Source organism: Accipiter gentilis, chromosome 26 (assembly GCF_929443795.1).
Source record: "Accipiter gentilis chromosome 26, bAccGen1.1, whole genome shotgun sequence".
Lineage (NCBI taxonomy): Eukaryota > Metazoa > Chordata > Aves > Accipitriformes > Accipitridae > Astur > Astur gentilis.
Window position 1 is genome coordinate 5598785 of NC_064905.1, and position 22754 is coordinate 5621538.

Here is a 22754-nt window from a genome sequence, read left to right on the forward strand (position 1 = left end):
TCTGAATGTGATCTTTAATGTGTAAAGGAAACATAATACAAAGATAAATTGTGTCAGGAATACAAGAACTGCTTAGTCTGTATTTGCTTCTCTATAAGAAATCTTTGCAGTTTTGTTACTAAGAATTACAGGTGTTATTAGGAAAGTTTTGGAGCTTGTATATGCTGACTTACCTACAGCATCTGACAACCCATAAACCTTCTGACCATATGCATCTGTTTTGTCCCAGATAAATGTGTATGCCAAGTTGGGAGATGCCTGAAATGATTTTTGAAACAAATGCCCTTCTACTGCTACCATTAAATGGACTTTGATTAGATTCAGTGGCACAAGTGACTGAGTCATGGTGATCTTAAGTAAGGATTTGTATCCAGCAGTACGGGAACTCAGGTAGCTGAGCTTTATACTAGAGCCAGGGATCTCAATTTCTTCATGAAGAACCTGAATAGGAAAAAGATCAAACATTTTACATTTGTGCTTTGTTGTTTTTTAGAATAATATCGCTTTGCATATTCTTATGAATTTGTGACTTTCTTCTACTGGGAATGGTTATTCTCAACTCAGTGCAGTGATGCAGTTCAGCTGACGTTTCTGGACAAATAGTTACTTGGCATCTCTGTACACTTCTTTTTAAGAGCACACTGCTGGCAAAAGTGCAAATAAGTACAAGTAGTTTTACTGCAAGTTATATGCAAGGGGAACATAAGAAATACAGTCATATGAACCTGCAACTTCCATTAACAGTTAGTATAAAGTAACGATTAACTGAATAAAGTAGTGAAACAATAGTGCCAGTGGAGTTTTCCTTTGTCCTAAATAACATACAAGAAAACAGCCTGTGGTTAGCACCACACACCAAGCTTTTGCAATATTCTCTTGAAACACGTAAGCTGTCAACTGAAATAGAGATATACTTGATATATTGTATGATAATGAGAAGGTGCAAGGTAGTCAAAGATAAATGTGTCTGGGTGACATGAACCTAGGATATCTCCTGCAGACCTCATTAGAAAACCTGGTATCTGTCAGAATGAATGCAACTCTACAGAGGCATTTGCTACAGCAATTCTAGGGGACAAATGGTGACTCTGTGGTGAGTGCTCAGGTCAGCACGAGCAGCTGACCACTGATTTCTATATCCTTTTCACTCACACTGTTCTTACCTGGGTTTCTGGTACAATGGGATTCCGGCCAGGAGCATCACTGAAGAAAGTTGAAAGTGGTGATGAAATGATGACTGGGTCAGGACGGACAAAACCACTTAGATCACAGCTGGGAATGGAATTCTCCTCTGTCTTCATCACAAGTGTGTCCATGGCATAGAAACTATTCCATGGCAACCATACTGTCCTTTCCTGACTCATAAACGGGGCCCGTTCAAAGTGCAAGGTTAGGGATGCTCCGCCATTTGCAACCAAGTCAAACCTAGAAAAATGTGAGCTTTAGAAGTGACAAGACTGAATAATTCCAGTAATAGCATTCCTGGCTAATGAAATAGGTATATAGGTATACTTACAGCAATAGGTATAGAGGTATACCTATAGCAATAGGTATATGTCCTGGTTTTGGCTGGGATAGAGTTAATTTTCTTCCTAGTGGCTGGTATAGTACTGTGGTTTGGATTCAGGATGAGAATACTATTGATAACATACTGATGTTTTAGTTGTTGCTGAGCAGTGCTTACCCTAAGTCAAGGACTTTTCAGCTTCGCATGATGCCCCACCAGCCAGCAGGCTGGGGGGGCACAAGAAGTTGGGAGGGGACACAGCCGGGACAGCTGACCCCCACTGACCCAAGGGATATTCCAGACCATAGGACGTCATGCTCAGCATATAAACTAGGTGGAAAGCTGGCCAGGCAGCCGCTGCTTGGGAACAAGCTGGGCATTGACTGGTTGGTGGTGAGCAATTGTTTTTAATTTGCATCACTTGTTTTCTTGAGTTTTATTTCTCTCTCTTTTTGTTATTTTCCTTTTCATTACAATTTTTTCCCCAATTATTAAACTGTCTTTATCTCAACCTATGAGTTTTCTTACTTTCACGCTTCCGATACCATCCCCCATCCCACCAGGAGGGAGTGAGTGAGTGGCTGTGTGGAGCTTAATTGCCTGCTGGGGTTAAGCCACGACAGTATATTTTAAGTGTCATGCTTCAAATGATCAGGAATGGGATGTGAACCTCTGGCAACAACTGAAATCTAGCCAAGACAAGCAATGATTTGAAGTCACCCTGACAAATCTTGTTCCTGGGTATTTTAAAATCTGCATTAAATAATTAAAAAATACCCAACTAACAAACACACCATTTAGTATTACAAGTCACCTTTCTATACAGAATCAGCAGAGAAGCCAAGTTCATATTGAGCTGGACACTGAATTATCCCTTTCCTAAAAGATGCTGTCCATCAAGCACAGAATGGGACAAGTGGCAGTAAGAGGATAGTAATGAGACATTTTGCTGTTTGTGTTCTACAAATAAGATAAGAATTCCTGTCCCCAGGACAATTGATCTGTCATTTTTCAGAGAGATTAGGTATTTACTCCCAACCCCCTACATAGTCACAGCAGTAATGTGGAGCTGTGCAGGCATTTTGAAATCTGGCTTAAGTGAGTAAAATACTTCCAGGTTGTTCTGACAACAGAAGCAGGTATCAGTTGTTTCATGCAAATGCTGGCAACATAATAAATTACTCAATGATTTCAATAATCTGTTCAGATCTAAATATAGTTCAGCTCACCATTTACTGTAGTATTAAACCACTGAAATCAACAACATTATACTTTTATTATAACAGAAAAATAGTCTGGGAAATGTGGAAATTAAATACTCCCTATAGTTCAGTTGACTCATATTAATTATTTCAACTCAATTGTTTGCATGCAAGATCAAGATAAAATGGCAAATGTTTACAATGCATGTGTCACAGATACACTGTTTTAGTTACCACAGCCAGTAAACTGGATAAACCATGACACATTGATTTTTGTTTATCCAAATTTGTGTGCATTTCAAATCAGCTGATACAAGGGGGAAAAAGCACTTTTTTTGCACAGCAGGAAATTGTCTAAATATATTCAATTAGAATCTTTTGATTACATTCTACCCTGAAGAAACTCAAAAGATAGTGGATCTTCAAAAGGAAAGAGAGGCAGAAGGGAACTTTTAACAAAATATACTATCTATAATGATGCTCCTTTCTTTTTTTTTTTTTCTTTTCTTTTTTTTTTTTTTTTCCCCAGTACCGTCAGCCTGCCTTGCATTTTAAATAAAATATTTCTGGTCTCAGCTGGATATTACTGTAGTCCACAAATGTTTTCATAGATACAGAGCAATTTATTTGAAAGGAGTCTGCCTGCTAACACGTTATTATCAGAAGTCAGCCTTTTCATATTTACTTGCAGTTAGTATTCAAAATGCCATGTGAAAAATTACTTTTGTGTTTACTTAATAGCTCTTTGCCCTGGGAGGAATGCAATGCGTGATACCACATGGTTCCATTAGATTGCACCATCTGTTAATCAGCAAAGATACTACATACGAAATAGGGGCTCAATGAAGCAAGCAAACTCACGTGCCATCCTGACGAGTGATGGTATAGCCATACTTTGGATACTTGACAAATGACACATTGACCCCAACGAGAGGAGTTCCATCTGTAGTCACCACTTGGCCTCTTATGAGAGACACAAGACTGAAAAAGAAAGATAATTAAAGGTATTAAAGTTACTTACAAAAGCAAAATTACGTTGTTTATAAACTGAGTAGTGGAACACTTGTGCCTCTTTACTCTAAATCCAATTTACTCCAAAGATTTTTAGAATACTGAAGATACCACGATATTGCCCAGCTCCCTCTATATACATAAATCAAGAAACTGCTTACTTATGCAGTGAGGTCTGTGTATCCAGAATGGGAGTTAGCGCTTTCCTTGTCTAATGAGGCTTTGTCTCATTGTCTATCAAGGCTTTGGACAGTAGAAAGCTACCCCACATTCCGCCAAGCACCCTGAAGTCCCACTGAGATGATGATTGGGCACTTCTCAAAAACCTCCCTGGGTACCACAGCATGTCTTTGGATGCCTACTACACTTGGAAAATACAGTGTAATCCATACCTCTTTTTTATACAACCAATTTTCCAAATTAAGGTTCACATTCCTTCATCTCAGGGAGTGACTGATGTTTGTATGCTGCATTTGGTCCTGATTTGTAACCCTTGCTTTTCACTGTGTCAGCAGGAGAAAGGATTTGGTTTTAAGGCCAGCATTATGCACAGGCAAAATAAAGAGTTTTCTTAGCCAACAGGTTAAGCAACTCTGCTTAACCTGAAGGAGAGGAAGATGGGTTATTCCTGTAAGAGGCACGGTCAGTCTTTTTCTCTTTTGAGAGTGCTTTGCTGCTGCTACGTGCACAGCCCGCAGCCGTTGCTGCTGCCCGCCTGGCTGCGTTCTCAGTCTCCTGAGCGCTGGAAGAAGCAAGCCCCAAATCTCCCTGCTCTTCTGCTCTCTGGCATGGCCAGTCTGTTCCTGCCCCTCTCCTCTCCTCTCCCAGCCAGAGAGGACTCTTCATCCCCTGGCTCCTTTGCCCTCCACCTTCCCCATACCCTGAGAGAGGCAGAATGGCGAGTAGGGGAAGTTGCACGGTAAAGGGGAGATGGAAAAGCAGAAGCTCCTTGTAGGTGGCTTCCATTCCTACATTGGAAATGTGAAAAACGGAGAAGGCGGTCCTGGGAAACGGGGAGAGAGTTAAATGCTGCTGCAACCCATAATCTCAGGAATCACAAAATTGCATTTTGCTGTAGTCCGAGCTGAACAGAGCTCTATTTCAGCAGTACGTCCTTCCAGCGTGAGCCACCAGCTCTCATGTGTAGCTCTAGAGAGTGCCAGAAAATGAAAAGCCCCGTTTCTGAACTGGCTCTGTACTGGCAGGACTGGAGCTGCCCGTGAACCTCAGCCGGCTTCAGGCACACCAACATGCGCAGCACCCTGACACCGCAGAGTTCTGGACCCGGCCTGAGCTGTAGGACAAGAGGGTTAAACCGAGCTGTGTTTTGCTGAAAACTGACAAAATGCAGTTGAATTCTGCGACGGCTGTAACACCTGCATCATCCCCAAATCAGAGATCATCAATTCTCATTAGTAATATCAGGGATTGTTTCTAGGTCTTTCCTATTAACTCTGAAATGTTCAAGGTGCTGTGAGGTAAACTTCTAACTGTATTATGCTGGCTATTTAACAACAACTGCCTCATATTTTTATTCCAAACAAGGTGTAATATTTTCTTCAATATTACATAAAAGAAACTAATTAATGAAAATAAGCCATTTCTGTTACTTTTCTTTTAGAACTTTCAACCATTTCTTGAGCCTCCAGGTCAAGTTTTAATTTGCAAAATCAACATTTTGTGACAGAATATGGAATTTAATAGAAATTGATACCTGTTGAGAAAATCTACTTGGGAATACATTGGACCAAGCTAATTGTCTTGGCATTATTTACTTTACTTGAATTATTTTATGTTGCAAACACACAGAAATAGTTGTGGGAAGATGGTCACTCAAGCTTCTACAGGGGAACAGTGCAGAAAGCAGATTTAGAAAGAAATCATTATATGGCAGAAAAGAACTAGAAATGCTCATGACATTTTTTTCTACCTTCAATTTTAATATTTCAGGATATAATTTGAATAAGAACATTTTGGCCAATAATCTTCCTTTTTATTTCTAAAATGCCAAAATATGCAACACAATGCATATGAAAATTTGTAGCTAAAATCTGGATTTATAAGAAGTAATATGTTGACTAATAGTCACACATAGGACAACTTTTTTGGTAATCTTTTAAAAGTGTAACTGACAAATTAAGCTGATACATCAAGTCTTTTTATTTTACTTTTTTTTAACATGGAAATTAAAAGTGTAAAAACACATAGCTATTTTTTTCCCCGAAAACTTCATTTCACATTGTTTCTGCATGGAAATGATCAGCAGGATCTAAATAATTTTGCAATCAATACATTTTGTTATTTATTGCTTTAGCATGGTAGGATATAACTTCTTTTTCTTATACTAGTACTGGAAAAGTCATAACCACTATTTTGCCCTATGTTTTCATCTCTCTCAGTGGAATGAGAGGTTGAGCTAAGAAAAGAGAAAAGCCATTATCTTTCATGGTAGCTATTTCTTGAGACTATGGCAGCTTCAGTATATGTGAAACTTGGAGTCTAACCCTGTGGCATTTTTTAAAAGTCAAAACCCTTAGTTTCAAAACTTTCAATTTGACACTATGCATTAGATTTGCCTAAAATTGGTACCAAAAATAACAGCCGAGCTGTAGAATTCTTAAAAGCACCTTCACAACTTAGAGGCTAAGGCCAATTTTAAAATGTCATTAATATGCCATTTGCAAAGTTGTGTTAAAATACGTGACGTACTTCAGATGAATAAAACAGAACTAAGACTCCTGACACCAGGAACCCTAGAAAAACCCTAAAAAAAATTCTAAAATTTCAAATGAGATTTTTTCAAAGGAGCCTCAGGATTGAACTGCCCAGCTCCTGCTTAGTCTAGAGCTCTAATTCTTAGACTGTTTTGAAGACCGCAACCCATGTCTATACATAAACAGCTTGATTATTTCTAATATAATTTCTAATATTTCTTGGGTGGTGCAAGAATGCCTGCATATCACTATACTTGTCTAGAAATTTGGAATGTTAATCACCTGCTTTTGTAAAATACTTCAAGATCTGGGAATAAAGTGTTGCATCATGTTAATAACACAACTAAACATTATCAGATGATAGCAGAACACAAGATAGAGTGAATATACTCATTTTCATTCTGGGTGGCTTAATGAGGCAACAGCTCAAGCACTGGTTAGCATACAATATGTAACAGGAAACTGCCTGCTCGTCTTCGCTCAAGAAAATTTTGCTGACAGTAACATATATAGAGCAGCATGTACCAACCAGCCTGTGGACTATACGCTTTTTATGCTGTAGCCTGTATTCCTTTTTGGACAAATTATTCAGCCTCATGAATTAGTAAGCTTCTCTCTTGTCTTGTTTCCCTTTTCATGCAACATTGCAGAAAATGTCAAGAATTCCTCCATTTTATTTTTACTGAGCTGATGAGGAAAAAAAAAAAAATCACAACAAAATTAGATGAAAACGTAACAATTTTCTTCCATTTTTTTCCAAACAACTCCATGTGTGTACACATAGAGTATTTTATAGAATAAAGTGAAGTCTATATTAGATAGAATAGGATCCAACATGGCTTTTCTGATAGAATATAGAAATCATTGTGCTATTTGAGCATAGTAAGGATGAATACAATAGGGACCTGCCTGGTGTATCCAGAAACAATATGATCCTCTTTTTACAGACAAATATTTAGTGACTTGCTCTACATCACCCAGTAAGCCTATAATGAAACCCTGACTGAAAAAAACAGTTTCCTGTAATGAAGTCCAATCTTTTGGGCATTATCTCAAATGAACTTCTTTCTTCAGTTTTAACTTTGGCAATATGAACACAATTCACATATTTATCAATTTATTAGCATCTTTCCATGGAGACATATTTAAATACTATTGATAAATAGGAACACCATTCTTCTTGTAAGCTTACAATGGCATCAAATATCAATTAATGATGTGATGGCTTTTAGATTCATTATAAATATATAATTAATAATCATAGGAAGAACAGACATAGAAAAAGAAAATCAAGAAGAAAACAAAAACCTAGTCAGATGTAATGATGATGCAAGTAAAACAGTTTTATGTAAGGAATAAATAATAAACCCTCCTAAGTTAATGTGTCTTTAAATTAATGTGAAATGTTATTGCATTATTGAAACTTGTGTTAATGGCACTAAATAAATGCAATCCCTTTCTAATTGGAAGCCAGCTTGCATTTTCCCTTGTTCTAGATCGCAGTCTTCATAAAATAGAAACCTCAGAAGGTCCTGCTCAGTGGAAGGAACCTTCTTCTAGGTGTTGCCAATATGTTAAGATGCTAGTAAAACTCAGTGTTATAAAATAAAGGCCACATCATAAATTGCAACAGAGTGCCCTCAGTGGGAATGATGCCTGAAATGCAAACAAATGAAGCACCCAAAAGCAGCATCTCATGTTAAAACATGAATAAAGCCTCTGGGAGAAATTTTCCCATACAATGCAACTGCACAGATACAGCATCATATTTATAGCTGCTACCTGCTGTTGAAGGGATTTTCTCCTGGGATGATATGAGTGCTGTCCTTCCCCACTAAGAGCTTGATGCGATCGTAGAATGACTTCACAGTTGGTGAACCAGAATGGCTCTGTTGTATGATGTCAAGAGGATCACGGGAACCCCGGCACAGCAGGCTATTTTGGCAAGTAGACTGGAGGCAGCAGTCTGGGTCTAGGCAGTCAACCAAGCCATCTGAAAGGTAAGAATCGTCAAGACTCAGCCGGCTGCACAGTGCTATCAAGCAGTAACATCTAATCGACACCTGAAGGCACTGGGAAAAAATGTTAATGCTTACTCTTCATAACATTTTTACACCATAAAACTGGTAATTGAACCAATAATGCAATAAGGATAAGACTTTCTCAAGTACGCTGGTTAAATACCATTACTGATACAAGTAATTTAAACCAGTGTTAGATGAGAATCAATCCCAAAGAAGTCTGTTAAGAGTTGAAAATAGGAAGAAGGAATAGCGGAAGGAGTAGAGGATTTTTTGTTTAGGTTTTTTGTTGATTTGTTTTGTGTGTTTGGTGTTTTTTTGTTTTCTCTTTTCAACTGTTTGCTTTACCGAGTTTTTTGATTTCCTTGCTGGGCTATAAGAGTCTTGAGAATTATGCTGTTTAATTTCATTTGTTCCATTTGGGGAGATGAGGGAAGGAGATGGGGGTGACAGAGTCAGTTATCATTACCTAAAGTAAAGTAAAATTACGTTGTACCCATTTTGGCAATTCATAGGGAATTGCTGCTGGAATCCATTTCCCATAGATATCTGAATCAGAACTTGTTTGCATGCTTGGGTAAGGAAGGATCAGTCACAAAGCTGGTGGGTTCAGTCATTATATTACATGTTAGGTGGTCCATCAAGAATATTTCTTAAGAAGTATTTTTAAGAAAAATTAGAATTTAAACACTAGAAATTAAAATGGAATCCTCAATGGGGAGATCGATCTATATACTTAGATAAATCACAACTGACTATTTTTAGCACATACAGTAACAACTTCTAGCATCATACTTTCCTTTGGTATCATCGTTTAACTGAAATATGTTCTCTCAATGGAGTTCTATGGTAATTTAGAAATTAATAACCATTTACTTTAAAATATTATAATCTCTAACAATTTAGAAACATTTGTTCATCTACTCTGGCAAGAATCAGGCATTCAATCTGCAATCTACTGTAAACTTTCAGACACTCCCCAAGGCATATGCATCTGATTTCTGAATACAAATATGGCCTGGGAACATACTGAATATCATACACAAGAGAGAACATTCCAGTAGGTTAGTTGACAAAACTACCTTAGAATAGTATCATGACTCATGTATTTTCAAGATTTTCAAATGCACAACAGACCAACATTACCCTACACAGTGATAATTGGAAAAACAACAACAACAAAAGAAAAACCAACCTAACCCCAAACCTATAAAAAGCTTTCTTATTTTACAATTAGCCTTCTATTTCCACCAGATTCTATGTGCCTGAAATGACTGTTTCTGCTTTAAAAACAAAATTGCCAAGGTATGCTGACAATGTTCCGTTCAGCCCTCTAAGGAAATTTTAGACAAACTATCTTGTTGTGAGAGCTATACATTGCTTTAAGGTCAGTCACCTATTCACATTAAAAGCTCCATACATCTTGAAATCTTTTGCAATGTGGTGATAGGAATTTTCTTTTTTTGCTACAGTCCATTTTCCACCCACTTTATATAATCATTGTAAGGACATCATTAGCTTCAGATTATAACTCAAGGCAGTTTTCCTATTAAGCTCTGAGAAATTTTTCTTAGCATCCTGCATCCTTTCTGTTTGTGACACCTCTACAACTATGAACTTAAAGCTGCCCACTCTTTAGTCAGCTCAGTTCTTTTATTCAGACGACCACCAGTCAAGAGAATCCAATCAACACATTAGAAGTAACAGCAGCAAAACACTGGATATAAATTACCCCCTTTGACAAATTTACATTTACCTGTTCAAGCTGCATCATATTTTTGCTACACCTGTTATTAGAGGCAAGCATACGTTATGTCTGTAATGACCTCATCAAGCAGCAGATTATGGGACGCTGTGACCGAATACTTCTGATGACTCCATGAACCTTCAATTGGCATATCAATCTCTCAGTGTCCTGTCAGTCATGCGAATCACATCTTCATGCTCGCAAGCCCCCTTGGATATAGTCTGACATTACAATCTTCAGTAAATTACCCTGTCACTGCCAATCTCACCGTTATCTCACAAACAATCAAGCAGGCAATCAAACTGCTCTGAATTGCCAGTTCAGGACCTGGGAGGCTAGAAACATCTCCATTCAATACCAGGGAGAAATCTGTGTATGATTCTTTTCATGTAGGAAGGTTTTTATGCAGTTATATGAATTCAGACTTACATGCTTTCAGATGCTTATAAGAATATTTAGAAAAGACAGGCATATACCATACATAAATATACATGATTTACTTGTTTGGAACATTATTACTTATAATATATGGCTATATTTCCCCATACTAATTTATTCCCAGATGGTAGGATTCGGGAGTTAGGATATTTTTACCTTATGCCAACTAGTTGATCCAGCTTGTTGCAACGGCAGAACTGAGGTATGGATCTGTTCAGCATACGCAGCCAGAACCTGGGCACTGCTGTTTGGTGTCAAAGGCTTGTACACCGCTATACTGTTTGCATTCATAGTTGCATTGCTGCTACTATTTACTTTGTTCCTCTGAAATCTGTGACTCTATGTATGAAAGAGCATTCATTACTGGCAGAATCTATTTGTTTCTAGTCCATGTTTGCCTGATTTGCTATCCAGATGTATTATCACAGAATGGCTGAGGCTGGCAGGGACCTCTGGAGGTCATCCAGTCCAACCCCCCTGCTCCAGCAAGACTACCAAAAGCTGATTGCCCAGGACCATGCCCAGACAGCTTCTGAATATCTCCAAGGATGGAGACTCCACAACCTCTCTGGGCAACCTGTGCTCAGTACCTCTCACGACAAAGAAGTGTTTCCCAGCACGTGTTGTGCCTGGGGTTGTTCCTCCCCCACCAGGTGCAGGACCTTGCACTTCGTGACGTTCCTATCAGCCCATTTCTCCAGCCATATTGTACCATTACATATGAAGTGAAGTAAATCGTAACAGAATCATTCAGTTGCATTAGACTCAGTTGATTAAAACAAGGGCTAGAAAAAATGTAGCTTCTGTAAGAGAAAACTCTGCCATAAGCATGAATTTTAATTAGAATTCAGTACTTTGTTTTTTAATATATATTTCAGAGCTTGTCGTCTTCCAGATTTCCTCAGGCACACTGAATTATTTATACGGTTAATTCAATGACAAAACCCTCACCATTAGCCTTACCAAGATATTGCTGCTTTTCATAGCGTACACATCTGAGTTTAAAGTGGCCAGTTAGCAGCTCTGTGAAACTCTGTATGCTAAAGGGAAGAGACTGTAGAGGGAGTTAAGATGGTGCTGAACATCCTCCAACAATTTGAGACCAGAAGAAGTCCTGACTTGGCCTTAACTGAGAAGAAAGAAATAGGAAATGTTGATCTGATTTAAACTGGCAGCACAGTATTAGCTCTCCATTGCTGTTTGTGGTTCTTCTGAAATCCCAAATCTTTTCAGAAACCAAGCAAGTGACCTGGTATTCCTCTTGAAGACTTCACTTCTGCTAACGGATACACACATTTCTTGACTTTCCGTGAACTCTTCCACAAGCTTTTTGGCAGACTTAACTATACAGCGAAAAGAAAATTTTCAAGTATTACATGTAAGTAGAATAATCCACTCGTGCACACCATATTTTAAGATGGCCTTATTATTGTGCTCATCTTGAACATCATTACAAGGCCTAAAAAGCTTTCAGTAGAAACCGTGATATATGTTACTGCTAATGTATTTAGAACCTCTCGTCATCAATTTTCTATAACCACTGAATATATTTCTCATCACATTCAGGTCACTGGATTCCAGAATTGTGCTACACTTTTCCTTGGAAAGCTGATGCTTGAGCTATTGTGGTTTGGGGTTGTTTTTTTTAACTCGTACATGTAAATCATCTTTAGTTTCCACTCTTCATCAAACACTTGCGGGTTGTGCTTCAGGTTCAATTCATGATGCATGTTAGAATAAGGCAACTTTGACCTGACATCCAGCTGCTTGAGAAAATGCTTTCTGTACCCAGCAGGGGTCAATTCTGTTTCCAACCCCAAATTTCTGAGCACAAGCTCAGCAGAGGGCATTCTTACACTTCACTAGCTTCAGAAGCTGGTGACTTTCGGAGCCTAATTCCTGGAAATTTTTCTTTTTCCCATAAACATTTCAGACTGATGATTAAAATGGAGGCAGGGGCGGAGGGGGAGGAGGAACAGCAGCTACTACGAACCCTGAGGGCAAAAGGGCCTTTGATCACTCTAAGGGCAAATTAGTTAATTTATCATGATCCGATTTTAATTATGTGTAGTATTAATATACCCAAGGTGAAAGAATTAGAGATGCTCTCTCAGATTATCAAAAGCGTAGGCCTCCTCTCTGCCAACACAGAAATATTTTAATCGAGCTCCAAAACCGCAGAACTGTTTCTACAGACAGGCTATTCCGCAGCCCAGTATATTTTATTACCATTAAGTTTTATCTAATTTTTAACCCAAATGTTCATTTTTGTAGCTTGATCTAATTACTGTTAGCTATATTGGCATACATCATTAAAAACAATTCCTCAGAAGTTCCTAGTGCTACCAAGAAAGGAAGTGCTTCCAAGCCTGTTCCAGCCCTGTTCCTCAATTAGCCAAACTGGAAAGCCTCTCTGTAAACTGTCAGGATAGCCATTGTACCACTGGCTTTTATTACAAACTGGGAGCAGGAGTATTTTCAGAACCATAAAGCTAAACCAAAGCTGTCTTTCAGGAAAAGCTGACTTGTAAACCACAAATTGTGGCAGAGTAGAATAAACCTGACTTCTGTGTAAGCTGGGCGTGCCTCTGAATGCCCCAAACCCTCCCTAACGAGGTTTCAAAGTACCCTGGAACATGACATTGGTAGAGCAACAGGCCCACTTCCCTCATCCACTCAGGATCCCTGTGCCGCCCAGAGCTCCAGCAGTTGGGAAAACCCTCATCCCTAAGAGCACCAGCTGGAAGAAACTCCTGCAGGCGTAGCTCCAGCTATGCCCTGAATGCTTGGTGGTCCTTGGGAACCTGTGAATACTGGTGGGTTATTGATGCTCCAACTTCAAACCACACATCGCTTAGAGCAGAGTTGACCTAGAAGGCTTCCGGATGAAAACAATCTTGAAAAAAATGTTTATTCAGTTCTAGTGTACATATGGATACCTATGCAGCAACTGGTGGCTTCTTAAACTGTGGAATTTGCAGTCACTAAATTTCTTGCTTTCGCTTCTCCATGGGTTATAAGAGCATGTTATTGTAGTAACATCTCCCGTGAGGGACAGCGTTAGGATAAGCTGGCTAATGTGTGTAAAGGCGATTAGAGGCTGACATGAAGTTTTAACAAAATCACATACAAGCACACTCATTAGCTCTTGTCAAACTTACATAATGTCTAGTTTTGATACAGATTTTATACTTGAGCCTACATGACTCACTCTGGCCCCCATCCACAATAGATTTCAACTACTCATTACATTTAATGTTCTAAAACTGACTATTGTACAGGCTCTGAGAAGGTATTTTCTGTGCCAAGAGTATTCTGGGTATTTATATTGAGAACTTCATAAAATCTTTTGTCTGTGCTGAATTAGGGACCCCTGCTGAGGCAATGCTTGTTGAGGCAAGCTAAATTACATGATTTGCTTTTGTGCTGTGAAATACTTGTATTATCTTAAATGTCACGAGCCTGATGCAGTATCAAGCCACAGGATTTGTAATTTTCTAAAAGCAATTTTTTTCTAAATGTTTATTGCAGGAAGACACTTCTCTTTTCTTTCTATTTTCTTTCTGTCTAATTTCAGAGATGAGTTTTCTAAGACAACTCAAATAAACAGCCTTTCAATCAGTCAAGTGCACTGTCCTGACAGTGAACTTCTCTAGAAATGTATTTTTCTCGTGAATTGAAGAGAATTCATACCCGAGCAGATAGCTGGCTTTCTCTCATTCATTATCTTTAATGTATTGTGCCAAACAGAATTACCGCCAACTGTACTTCTTGGTGGGGTTACAGCTATATAGTAACAAACTGAAGGGCAAAATTTGCCTTCTGAGATATGCACAACTCTCTTTGGAAAGCCGAGTGGAAATAAATTAAAATCTATTTTAAAAAAGAATGTCCCACTTTAAATAACAAAAAGGAATTCCTCATTCTATTTAGCTTAGTATTCCATACTGCTATGGGTTGCTTCCTTTCCTTCCCCACCCAATTTTAGTCCAGATAATTACATTTCGAGGAGGAATATGATCTGTGAAGTGATATAAGCAGTCATTGCATTTATGTTTGTTTGTTTGTTTGTTTTTTTATCTGCCTGCATCTCTCCTCTCCATCCTGATCAAATCTGAAACAAAACAATTTAACAAAATTCTGGGTATTTTCTGTTTTTCCTATCTCTGACACTACATAATTTAACTGTCTTGTCAATAAAAATTATAAACATGAGTACAGTAATTTTGAACAGATGCAAAAGGTGAGAGAAGAGAGAAAAAATTGAAAAGAAAAGCCTAGAAAGACCAATCCCAGTGGGCAATAAGGGCTCCTGCCAGGGCTGCTTCTGCAGAGGCCAGAGTTTCTTCATGAATATCTCTCCCAAATTATCCCATCGAGTTGAGGACAAAGGCCCCTCAAACATGAGCTCCTGCATCCAACATCTAGTGAAACTATTCTTTAGAAAAGAAATATGATTTTTGCTATGCATTACATTGTCCATTTTACTTGGAGGCACTGTAAGGTCTAAGGTGAAATCTAGTTAAACATACACAATTTATGAAGACTGTTCCGAGATACTAAAAACATTTTTTCAATTTAGGAACAAGCAAATTATTATAAAATATTTATTGTAAAAAGATGGTTATAAATAGCCACTGTAGTGATTTCCTTATGCAATATGTCAAAAGAAATATGAACTTAAAAAGTAATGTAACTTCTCCCATTCCTCAAAATAACATTTCTAACCCCTTAATTTCCTAAAATAAATCCACAGTGAATTAAATGGGTTATATATGTCTATTGGGGGGATTATACATTGTAATCACAATTATAGTTCTTAAAATAAAGCTATTTCTAATCCCTCCAAAAGATACTTAATAACCATTAGACTACTGAGGGACTGATTAAGGAAAGGGATTAGATTTAAAAGTAGCCACAGTGGGTAAATTACATAATCCAAACATGTTTTGGAAAACAGAAGCAGCTTCCAATTTAAAAAGATCTTAGAAGTGAGTCAATGCCCAAACCCCCTTACCTGTCAGTTAGGCTTCCTCTTTAAAGACAAATAAATAAATAAACAGATAAATAAAAGATTTTCAAGTCCCTTCAGCAAAGTAGGCTACGCACCATAGCAACCCTAAACAGGTTCATAATGAAGACCCAGTTAAGCCCATATCTAGATTTGACAAGTGATGGTAAGGACAAATACAGGTGAATTTCCCAGTGCTACCTCGGATCGTGCACAGCTCTACCTGAACAGCCCTAAGAGAAGAAAACAGCTTTGGACACTCTCTCCTCTCTCTGCTCTGGAATCCCGTTTTACATGAGTAACACACACTGACATCTCATTTAAAATGAAGATTTGTAAGTCTCAACAAGTCAGGGACACATCTGCCTCTTCTAGGAATAAACCAACTAAGGGGCATTAATCTAAAATTGAAAGAAAATATTAAGTATAATCTTTCATTTTTCTCTTTTTGAACTATGGTATAGAGTTTGCATTGTGGCAGATAATAAGACAAAACAGGACAAATGGGAATCCCTTTGGAGTCAGTGGCAATGCTCTTCTTGACATCCATGAAATGAAGACTTGGCCCAAGGCCTTTGAATCTGATTGTGAGACACAATTGAAATAAGAATGGCTGAACAGTGAAAGAGCTCCAAAATATGCTAAATCTGTCGCCTCATGGGGAAGAATGGAAGACAGAAAATGATAGTTCCACTTCAGTGACACACTGAAGCAACTCTATTTTAACAACATGAATAGACAGACTGAAAGGAAGGAGGTTCAGCTGTCCAGGTGAAGACCTCATTTAGGCAAAAAATTATATTTTTAGCTACCCTACTGCCTTTTGAAAGAACAGCTTCCATCTTCAGTACTACTCCAGAACTACTTGCATATGTTAACAGAGCAATTTTGGTAATGGAGCAGCAAATGAGTTCAACATTTTGTTGCAAATAAACTCAGTTGAGTTGCAAATGAAGAGAGGCCATTTCTTTAACTTCCAATAATCTTGCACTTCATGTGAAACTTGGGGTCCTAGTAACTAGATGAATCTTTGACATTGATTCCCACAGTACAGTTTTCAGCTTCGTCTAATCAGAAAACTTAATTTTAGCTGTTCCTTTATATACACAGTCACAATTACTTAAAGATGCAGCCTGAAGCACAGAGCACACATCCCTTCCTTCCGCTCCATGCCTGCACGCTCCTGTGGTCTCCCCTGCGTTAGCATTGATAAACATTCAGGTCACAGGATGTGTTCCTGGCCAGATGTGTAGCGAACCAGACACATCAAGAGTAGTACAGCTTAAGGCAAAGGCAGAGCTGCACTCTGAGATAATAAGTATCAAGTGATTAACGTTATATTCAGTTGCGAGTTTTGTTGTAGCTCTTGTAACTGACGATTTGACGAACTGATGGGAATGACAATGACTCTGTCCTTACAGCGCATATTGGAAAGGACCCCGTGCCATCTCAAGGAAATCTGGAACTCCAGATATAATCAAGCAAAACCAGCAGAAATCACCAAGGCATGACAGAGACCGAAGAGTACTGCAGTGCCACACAGCCCGCGGGTCACTCTCGGCCTGCGCCGCGTACAGAACACAGCACGGCTGAATCAAAGGATTTGTCCGTTCAGTTTTTCAGGTATACCTTGCGAGTATGTGGAGAAACAGCTAGCTGAACAGGTGTGGAACATCACCTAAGCTCCCCTACAGAAAAACTCTGCAGAAACGTAGTAAGGATGAGACTGTTGGAAAGCAGTAATGATGTCGGATTGAAGTACTGAGCTAAGGGTCAGAAGACAAGAGATTCATTTCTGCCTTCATCATAAAAACCCCATGTGAAAATGTGTGGGTCAAATGGACTTTTCAGGTTGTTTGGACCTTGGAAAAGGCATAGATTTTTAAACTCTCTACACTCCCACAAGAAGCAATAAGCAGTAACCTCTCTAGCCTCTGGAAAAAAAAGACGAGTTCAACCTGCAAGTGTTGAGAACTTCTGAAGAGTTCTCCCCTTAATCTTTCTAGCGTTCAGCTAGACCAAACAATTTTCATTCAGGTGCAGCTATGGTAAGCCAGAAACCATGCACCTTGTACGGTAATGCTGGTTACTATTATATGTCTGTTGTATGGCTTATTTATTCTATGTATTCTTTGACTTCTATGAACTACTATGTGCCTTCCATGAACTCAGTTTTAGAATTCTGCAATTTTAAATTGGGATGAACAGCTGAATGGTCTCACTGGTCATTTTTCCTCCTGTTTGCCTATCTGTTTTACAAGTGCAGAATGTTATCTTGGATAGGTAAGTAAACATCTTATTCCAGTATTTCTAATAATGTTTTCCAAACTCGTTCCTTGTTTTGAGGAAAATCTGATGATATATCCGTTTTCAAATTTTGCTTTATAATCTTCAAAGCCTGTAAAAATTGCAAACCTAAGCAGTTCACCTTTTAGTGTCTTACACTGCATATTAACACAGATTTAGTGGGTTTTGTTGTATAGTTAAATGCCAACTAATGTAATTTGGCAGCTTGATTTTGCTCTTTACAGTTCAGTAACAGCTATAAAGCAGGTTCCAGTTTTCTGAAATTGAATCAGTTGTAGCACTTTTAAAATATTTCTGTAAACACTGATCACATCTGAAACCAAGGAACTAACAGAGGATTTACAGATTAAAACTAGCAGATGATATTCAGATGTGGTTAATATCTTGTAATCTAAACCAAATATACCTGTTCCTCAGTTTGGGACTTACAAACAATTTCTGCACCCTGGAATCTTTTATAAAATTAAAGCACTCATCTCAATGACAATTTTACCCTAGAAGCAGCCATTCAAATAAGCCAAGTGTTTCTCTGCAGTTTTAGGAAATACTGTAAAACATTTATGAATCAGCAAAACCCAGATGTGCTCTTTAGATCAATTATTGGCCAAAGAAAAGCAAAGTAGTCTTAAGGAAGAAAGCTGTGTCTGATGTTTGATTTTTAACGAAGAGCAGAAGCACGTGAAAAAGAATCTTCGTGACTTACTAAAGACATTGTAATGAAAGGAATAAGAAAGCTACTTCAAATGAAGGAGATGGATTAAGCGATCTCGTTCAGATGGCACAACTCAGAACTGCTTTCAGCCCACCATAGGCTAATACACCATGGAAGGCTCTACAAAACGAGAGAAACTAAAGCCATCTTTGAGGGTAAACGCAAAACACAAATTCTATATTTCATAGGGATATGCCTGATAAAAGAGCAGGAAAATTGAACAGGGATGTCAAAGCCTTACCGTATATGACTGTTCAGCGCACCTCACTCAGCCCTTTAAAATCTGGCACGTGAACTGCGCAATACGACAGCAAGCTACAACCACCTACACAGGTTGTGGACATGAGAACATGACACGGGCCTCTAGCACAGAGCTGAAAAAATATTGCTAAATATCCTGCTCTGTCAGCTGCTATGCATGTGCACACAGGCACAGTAAGTTGTTTTGCAATTCACGTGCGCCAAGCGCCCATGGGAAAACGTTCTGGTCTGCTGGGCCATGCTCTCCGCCGTGGGCTTCAGTGGGATGCGGGGTGGGACCGACCGTGCCGCCCGCTCCCGACTCAGGCGTCGTGGGTCACCGCGGCTCTCCCCGAGGCCACAGCTTGCTCAGTCTCCTCCGTTTTGAAAGGAAAGCACCACCACCACTTGGCAACAATGACAGCCGAAGCCTTCCCAAGCTGACGTGACTCAGGAAGGCAGCGTGTATAACGCTCAGTTCTATAGGGACCGGGAATTGAAAGACTTGTGCTCACCTCCCTCGTTATCCTTGTTATCGGCACAGGCGGTTTCCATGGCAACGTTGCATCCAGGCCCCCTCCAGCCGCTCTGGCAGACACACTGCCAGCTGTTCTGACCCAGCGTGCATCTCCCGTTGCCATTGCACAAATCAGGGCAGCCATCTGGTCGAAGAAATGGAGAAGGTAAGTACAAGACGCACTCGTTCGCACAGCCGCTCAGACTTCTGACAATATTACTGTGCAGACAAAAAAGCTCGTTTCTGCCGGTGGGACAAACGCTTTCCTGGCCCGGAGCCACCGCCCTGGGCTGGAGAAGCAGCGTAAGGAAAGGGGATACCTCAGAGAAATGGGGATTGAACTCAGGCCAAAAGGCAGGAGGAGTCCTACCGACAGCCGTCATACATGTTTTAAGAACCCGGTAAAGGCTCAGACTTTGAGTTGATAGAAATTACAGTCTGCTGACAGAAGATCACAGCCCCTTATTTCTCCCACCGTATGTGTGTGCGTACACATATACAAGGGAGAATGTCGTCTTCAACAAGCATGCCAATGTTCAGAGTGCCTTTTATATTGTGCATTGCATAATTCTCCAGAGCCTCTCTAAACACAAAGTTTAAATAAATAGTTTTGAAAATATTTTCCTTCTTTAACAGTCATTTTAAAAGATGTACTGATTTAATACTAGGTTTACTTATATTATAATGTAACATTTTGTGCTTTCTGAAAGACTCGTTAGAAGAGCTATGCCACAAAAGATGTACGTTTGGAATTGACTATGGGTATGATGTGACTTATTGTATAGCAAGAGCTGAATTAGGAACAAAAATATTGATTAGCTAAGGTGCTTACATGTTCTAACAAAACGTCCATAGGTAATAGAATACCTCGACTGCTTTTTCCTGAAACTAAATGAGTCTCAGGAGGCACTACTGTATCTTACTGAATATTCATTATGAAAAAGGGTAAGAAAACCAAATTTCAGCCTTGGTATATACAGTCAGATCCATCAACACCCAATTCACACAAGCATGTATATTTGTCTGTGGACGTGATGATAGAAGATTTGAGAGTCCTGCAGCAGACCTCTCATAGCATCTTTTCATTAGTCTGGGCAGGAGGAGAAGGCTGTGTTGCCATACTGACAACAGATGTTGGATCCCAATCATTCACAAGCTCTCTTGTTTGGGTTGGAAATACAGTATAATCCTGCCATCTCTACAACCACCAGAGAACATGGAATAATTAATTTCATTGCTGTTGGTCTTAGGCAGAAAATTTAATCTCAAAACAGCTCACAAAACTTCACACACTCTCATTTTCCCCTCCACCAGCAGCGACGGGTCACTGTCGGCATCAAGATCTGCAGGGACCTCCTGCAGCCTCTCGGGTCTCACCGACTAGCTGGGTTAGTCCTTTGCATTTGCCACCGTGACCCCAAGCTGTGACTATTAATTAATAGTCCTCCACTCCCTTCCCCAGGCATTTTAAGAGCACCAAGGAACTAATGGGCACCCTACCAGAGTGTGGATACTCTTCACCAGCTGTGAGTGAGGAAGACGGCAGTGGGAAATATCCTGAAAGCAAATAAATATGTTTTCTTTGAGCAGCACCACTCAGATGTGCAGCACTGGAGAAAGACTAAGATGACAGTGTGTCACCTTTGCGCCCTTTGGCCTCTGCAGGTTACCGAGAACAGGAGCAACTGGCAAACTAGCACAGCTTTCCTGCCAGTGCTGAAAGGTTGAGTAGCCTTCCAGAAATCACTAATTTACAGTGCCTTTGTGTTTCTAGAAACCTGTTCAGAAAGCCACAGCTCTGAGTTCATGTTTCTTCGTACTCCTCCCAGCTGCCTTTGCTGGAGCCAAGTGATGTTAGAGAGAAATTCCTCTGGCCTCATGCTGGTTTTCTCACTGCTGCAGGAGTTTCTCATGCAGGAAAGTGGGCTGCCTTGTATCCCTGGTACTCACACAACTGGTATCACAGTATGTAAGCATTCACTTTTACTTTTCCTCGTTGGGCTGTTACCTGATACATTCATAGTCCTATTAAAATTTAATTAATCACCAAGTAGTCCACAGCCTTACTAATTTTCAATGTAATTACAAAAGTTTCCTTTATTATTTTTTTTTTTTAAATGAATGCTAGTCCTGTAGAAGGTGCTGGACTGAGACCTCTGAGACCTCAGCTGTCCCACAGAAAAGGTTCTTTATAGATAACAGCAATCAAAGTTGCTGTGCATTGTCCTACCAAGGTGCCTAACCTGCATCATTTCTAGCAGTGGCACAATAGCTTGGTCTCCATCAAAGCTCTGCGGAGTGAGACACCAGACCCCTGTGAACAGAGCCAAGACCATTCAGTTAATTTTACACAGAAAGCTATCAGCAGATAGAGACAAGTCCTAGAAGTTTTCTTTCAATGCTGTTGTGTATTAAAAAAAGACAGTGCCCCTTTCTCTTAAATGTAAGGTTATTTTGGCATCACATATCTTAGCTATAAAAAATTGCACTTACTTTTGCAGCACAGGTAATAGGTTTTCAAGGCATTTATTTTATCTTTTTCATCAGCTTGTTTGAATGACTAAAATGATAATGTTTGAAGGGAGGCATCATACTGAAGGACAAATTATTTGTTTTAAATGAAAAACAAATAGTAATTGTGAATATATACACACAGTTGGCTTTATACTGAGGCACTGAAGAGAATTAAATCACTGAAGCAGTTTGCTTTGCAGCATATGAGCAAGATGAAAACACGAACAGTAGGGAGCTAGCAAAATCTCTGAAAAGTTTTACGTGCAGCTGGGGATTAATGGACATGACTTTGTGTTTAGCTTAAAAAGAGAAGCAAGCATCACTGGTATAGACATGATGTTGCTAGGGAACACCTGTTGCTAGCTCTATACAGTTTATTTAACTGTGGCCTTCCAAAGACAGACTTTGTGTTTCAATAACATAAATATCAGAAGGAAGGGGGAAAAACAGCAGTAGACTACAATAAGATCCAAGTACTTGGACAATAATGTCTTCCTTAAAATATCTATTAAATTAATGATGTATTAATTTTCAAAACAGCTTTAAGTAATGGAGAACTATTTAGATATTTTGCATGGTTACGTGTGTTTCTGTACATGCGTGTGTGCATATATGCATTTCTGTTTATGCCTGTCTTTATTCAAGCAAACATTTACATAGCATTATAGTCTGTTAGACCAAACATGTAACAGCCTGTTGACCAGCTAGACAACAGAGCTCCATTGTGATCTATTAATAACAAGTTTTATTCTAAAAAAGTTTATATTTAGGCAGTGCTCTGAATATCTCTTTTTGAATCTTCCTACACTGCAT

General features: G+C 39.1%; 1 protein-coding gene across 12 annotated transcripts in view; it reads right to left on the bottom strand.

Annotated features, from left to right (window-relative positions):
- Nucleotides 1-22754, bottom strand: part of TENM2 (teneurin transmembrane protein 2) — a 641052-nt gene that overhangs the window by 35481 nt on the left and 582817 nt on the right. For all 12 annotated transcript variants that reach the window (XM_049829391.1, XM_049829390.1, XM_049829388.1 and 9 more), the window contains 5 exons: nucleotides 19426-19572; nucleotides 8217-8427; nucleotides 3571-3690; nucleotides 1164-1425; nucleotides 174-441 (listed from right to left, as the gene is read on the bottom strand). In XM_049829391.1, the coding sequence (XP_049685348.1) occupies nucleotides 174-441; nucleotides 1164-1425; nucleotides 3571-3690; nucleotides 8217-8427; nucleotides 19426-19572 (1008 nt within the window). The remainder of the gene's footprint in view (nucleotides 1-173; nucleotides 442-1163; nucleotides 1426-3570; nucleotides 3691-8216; nucleotides 8428-19425; nucleotides 19573-22754) is intronic.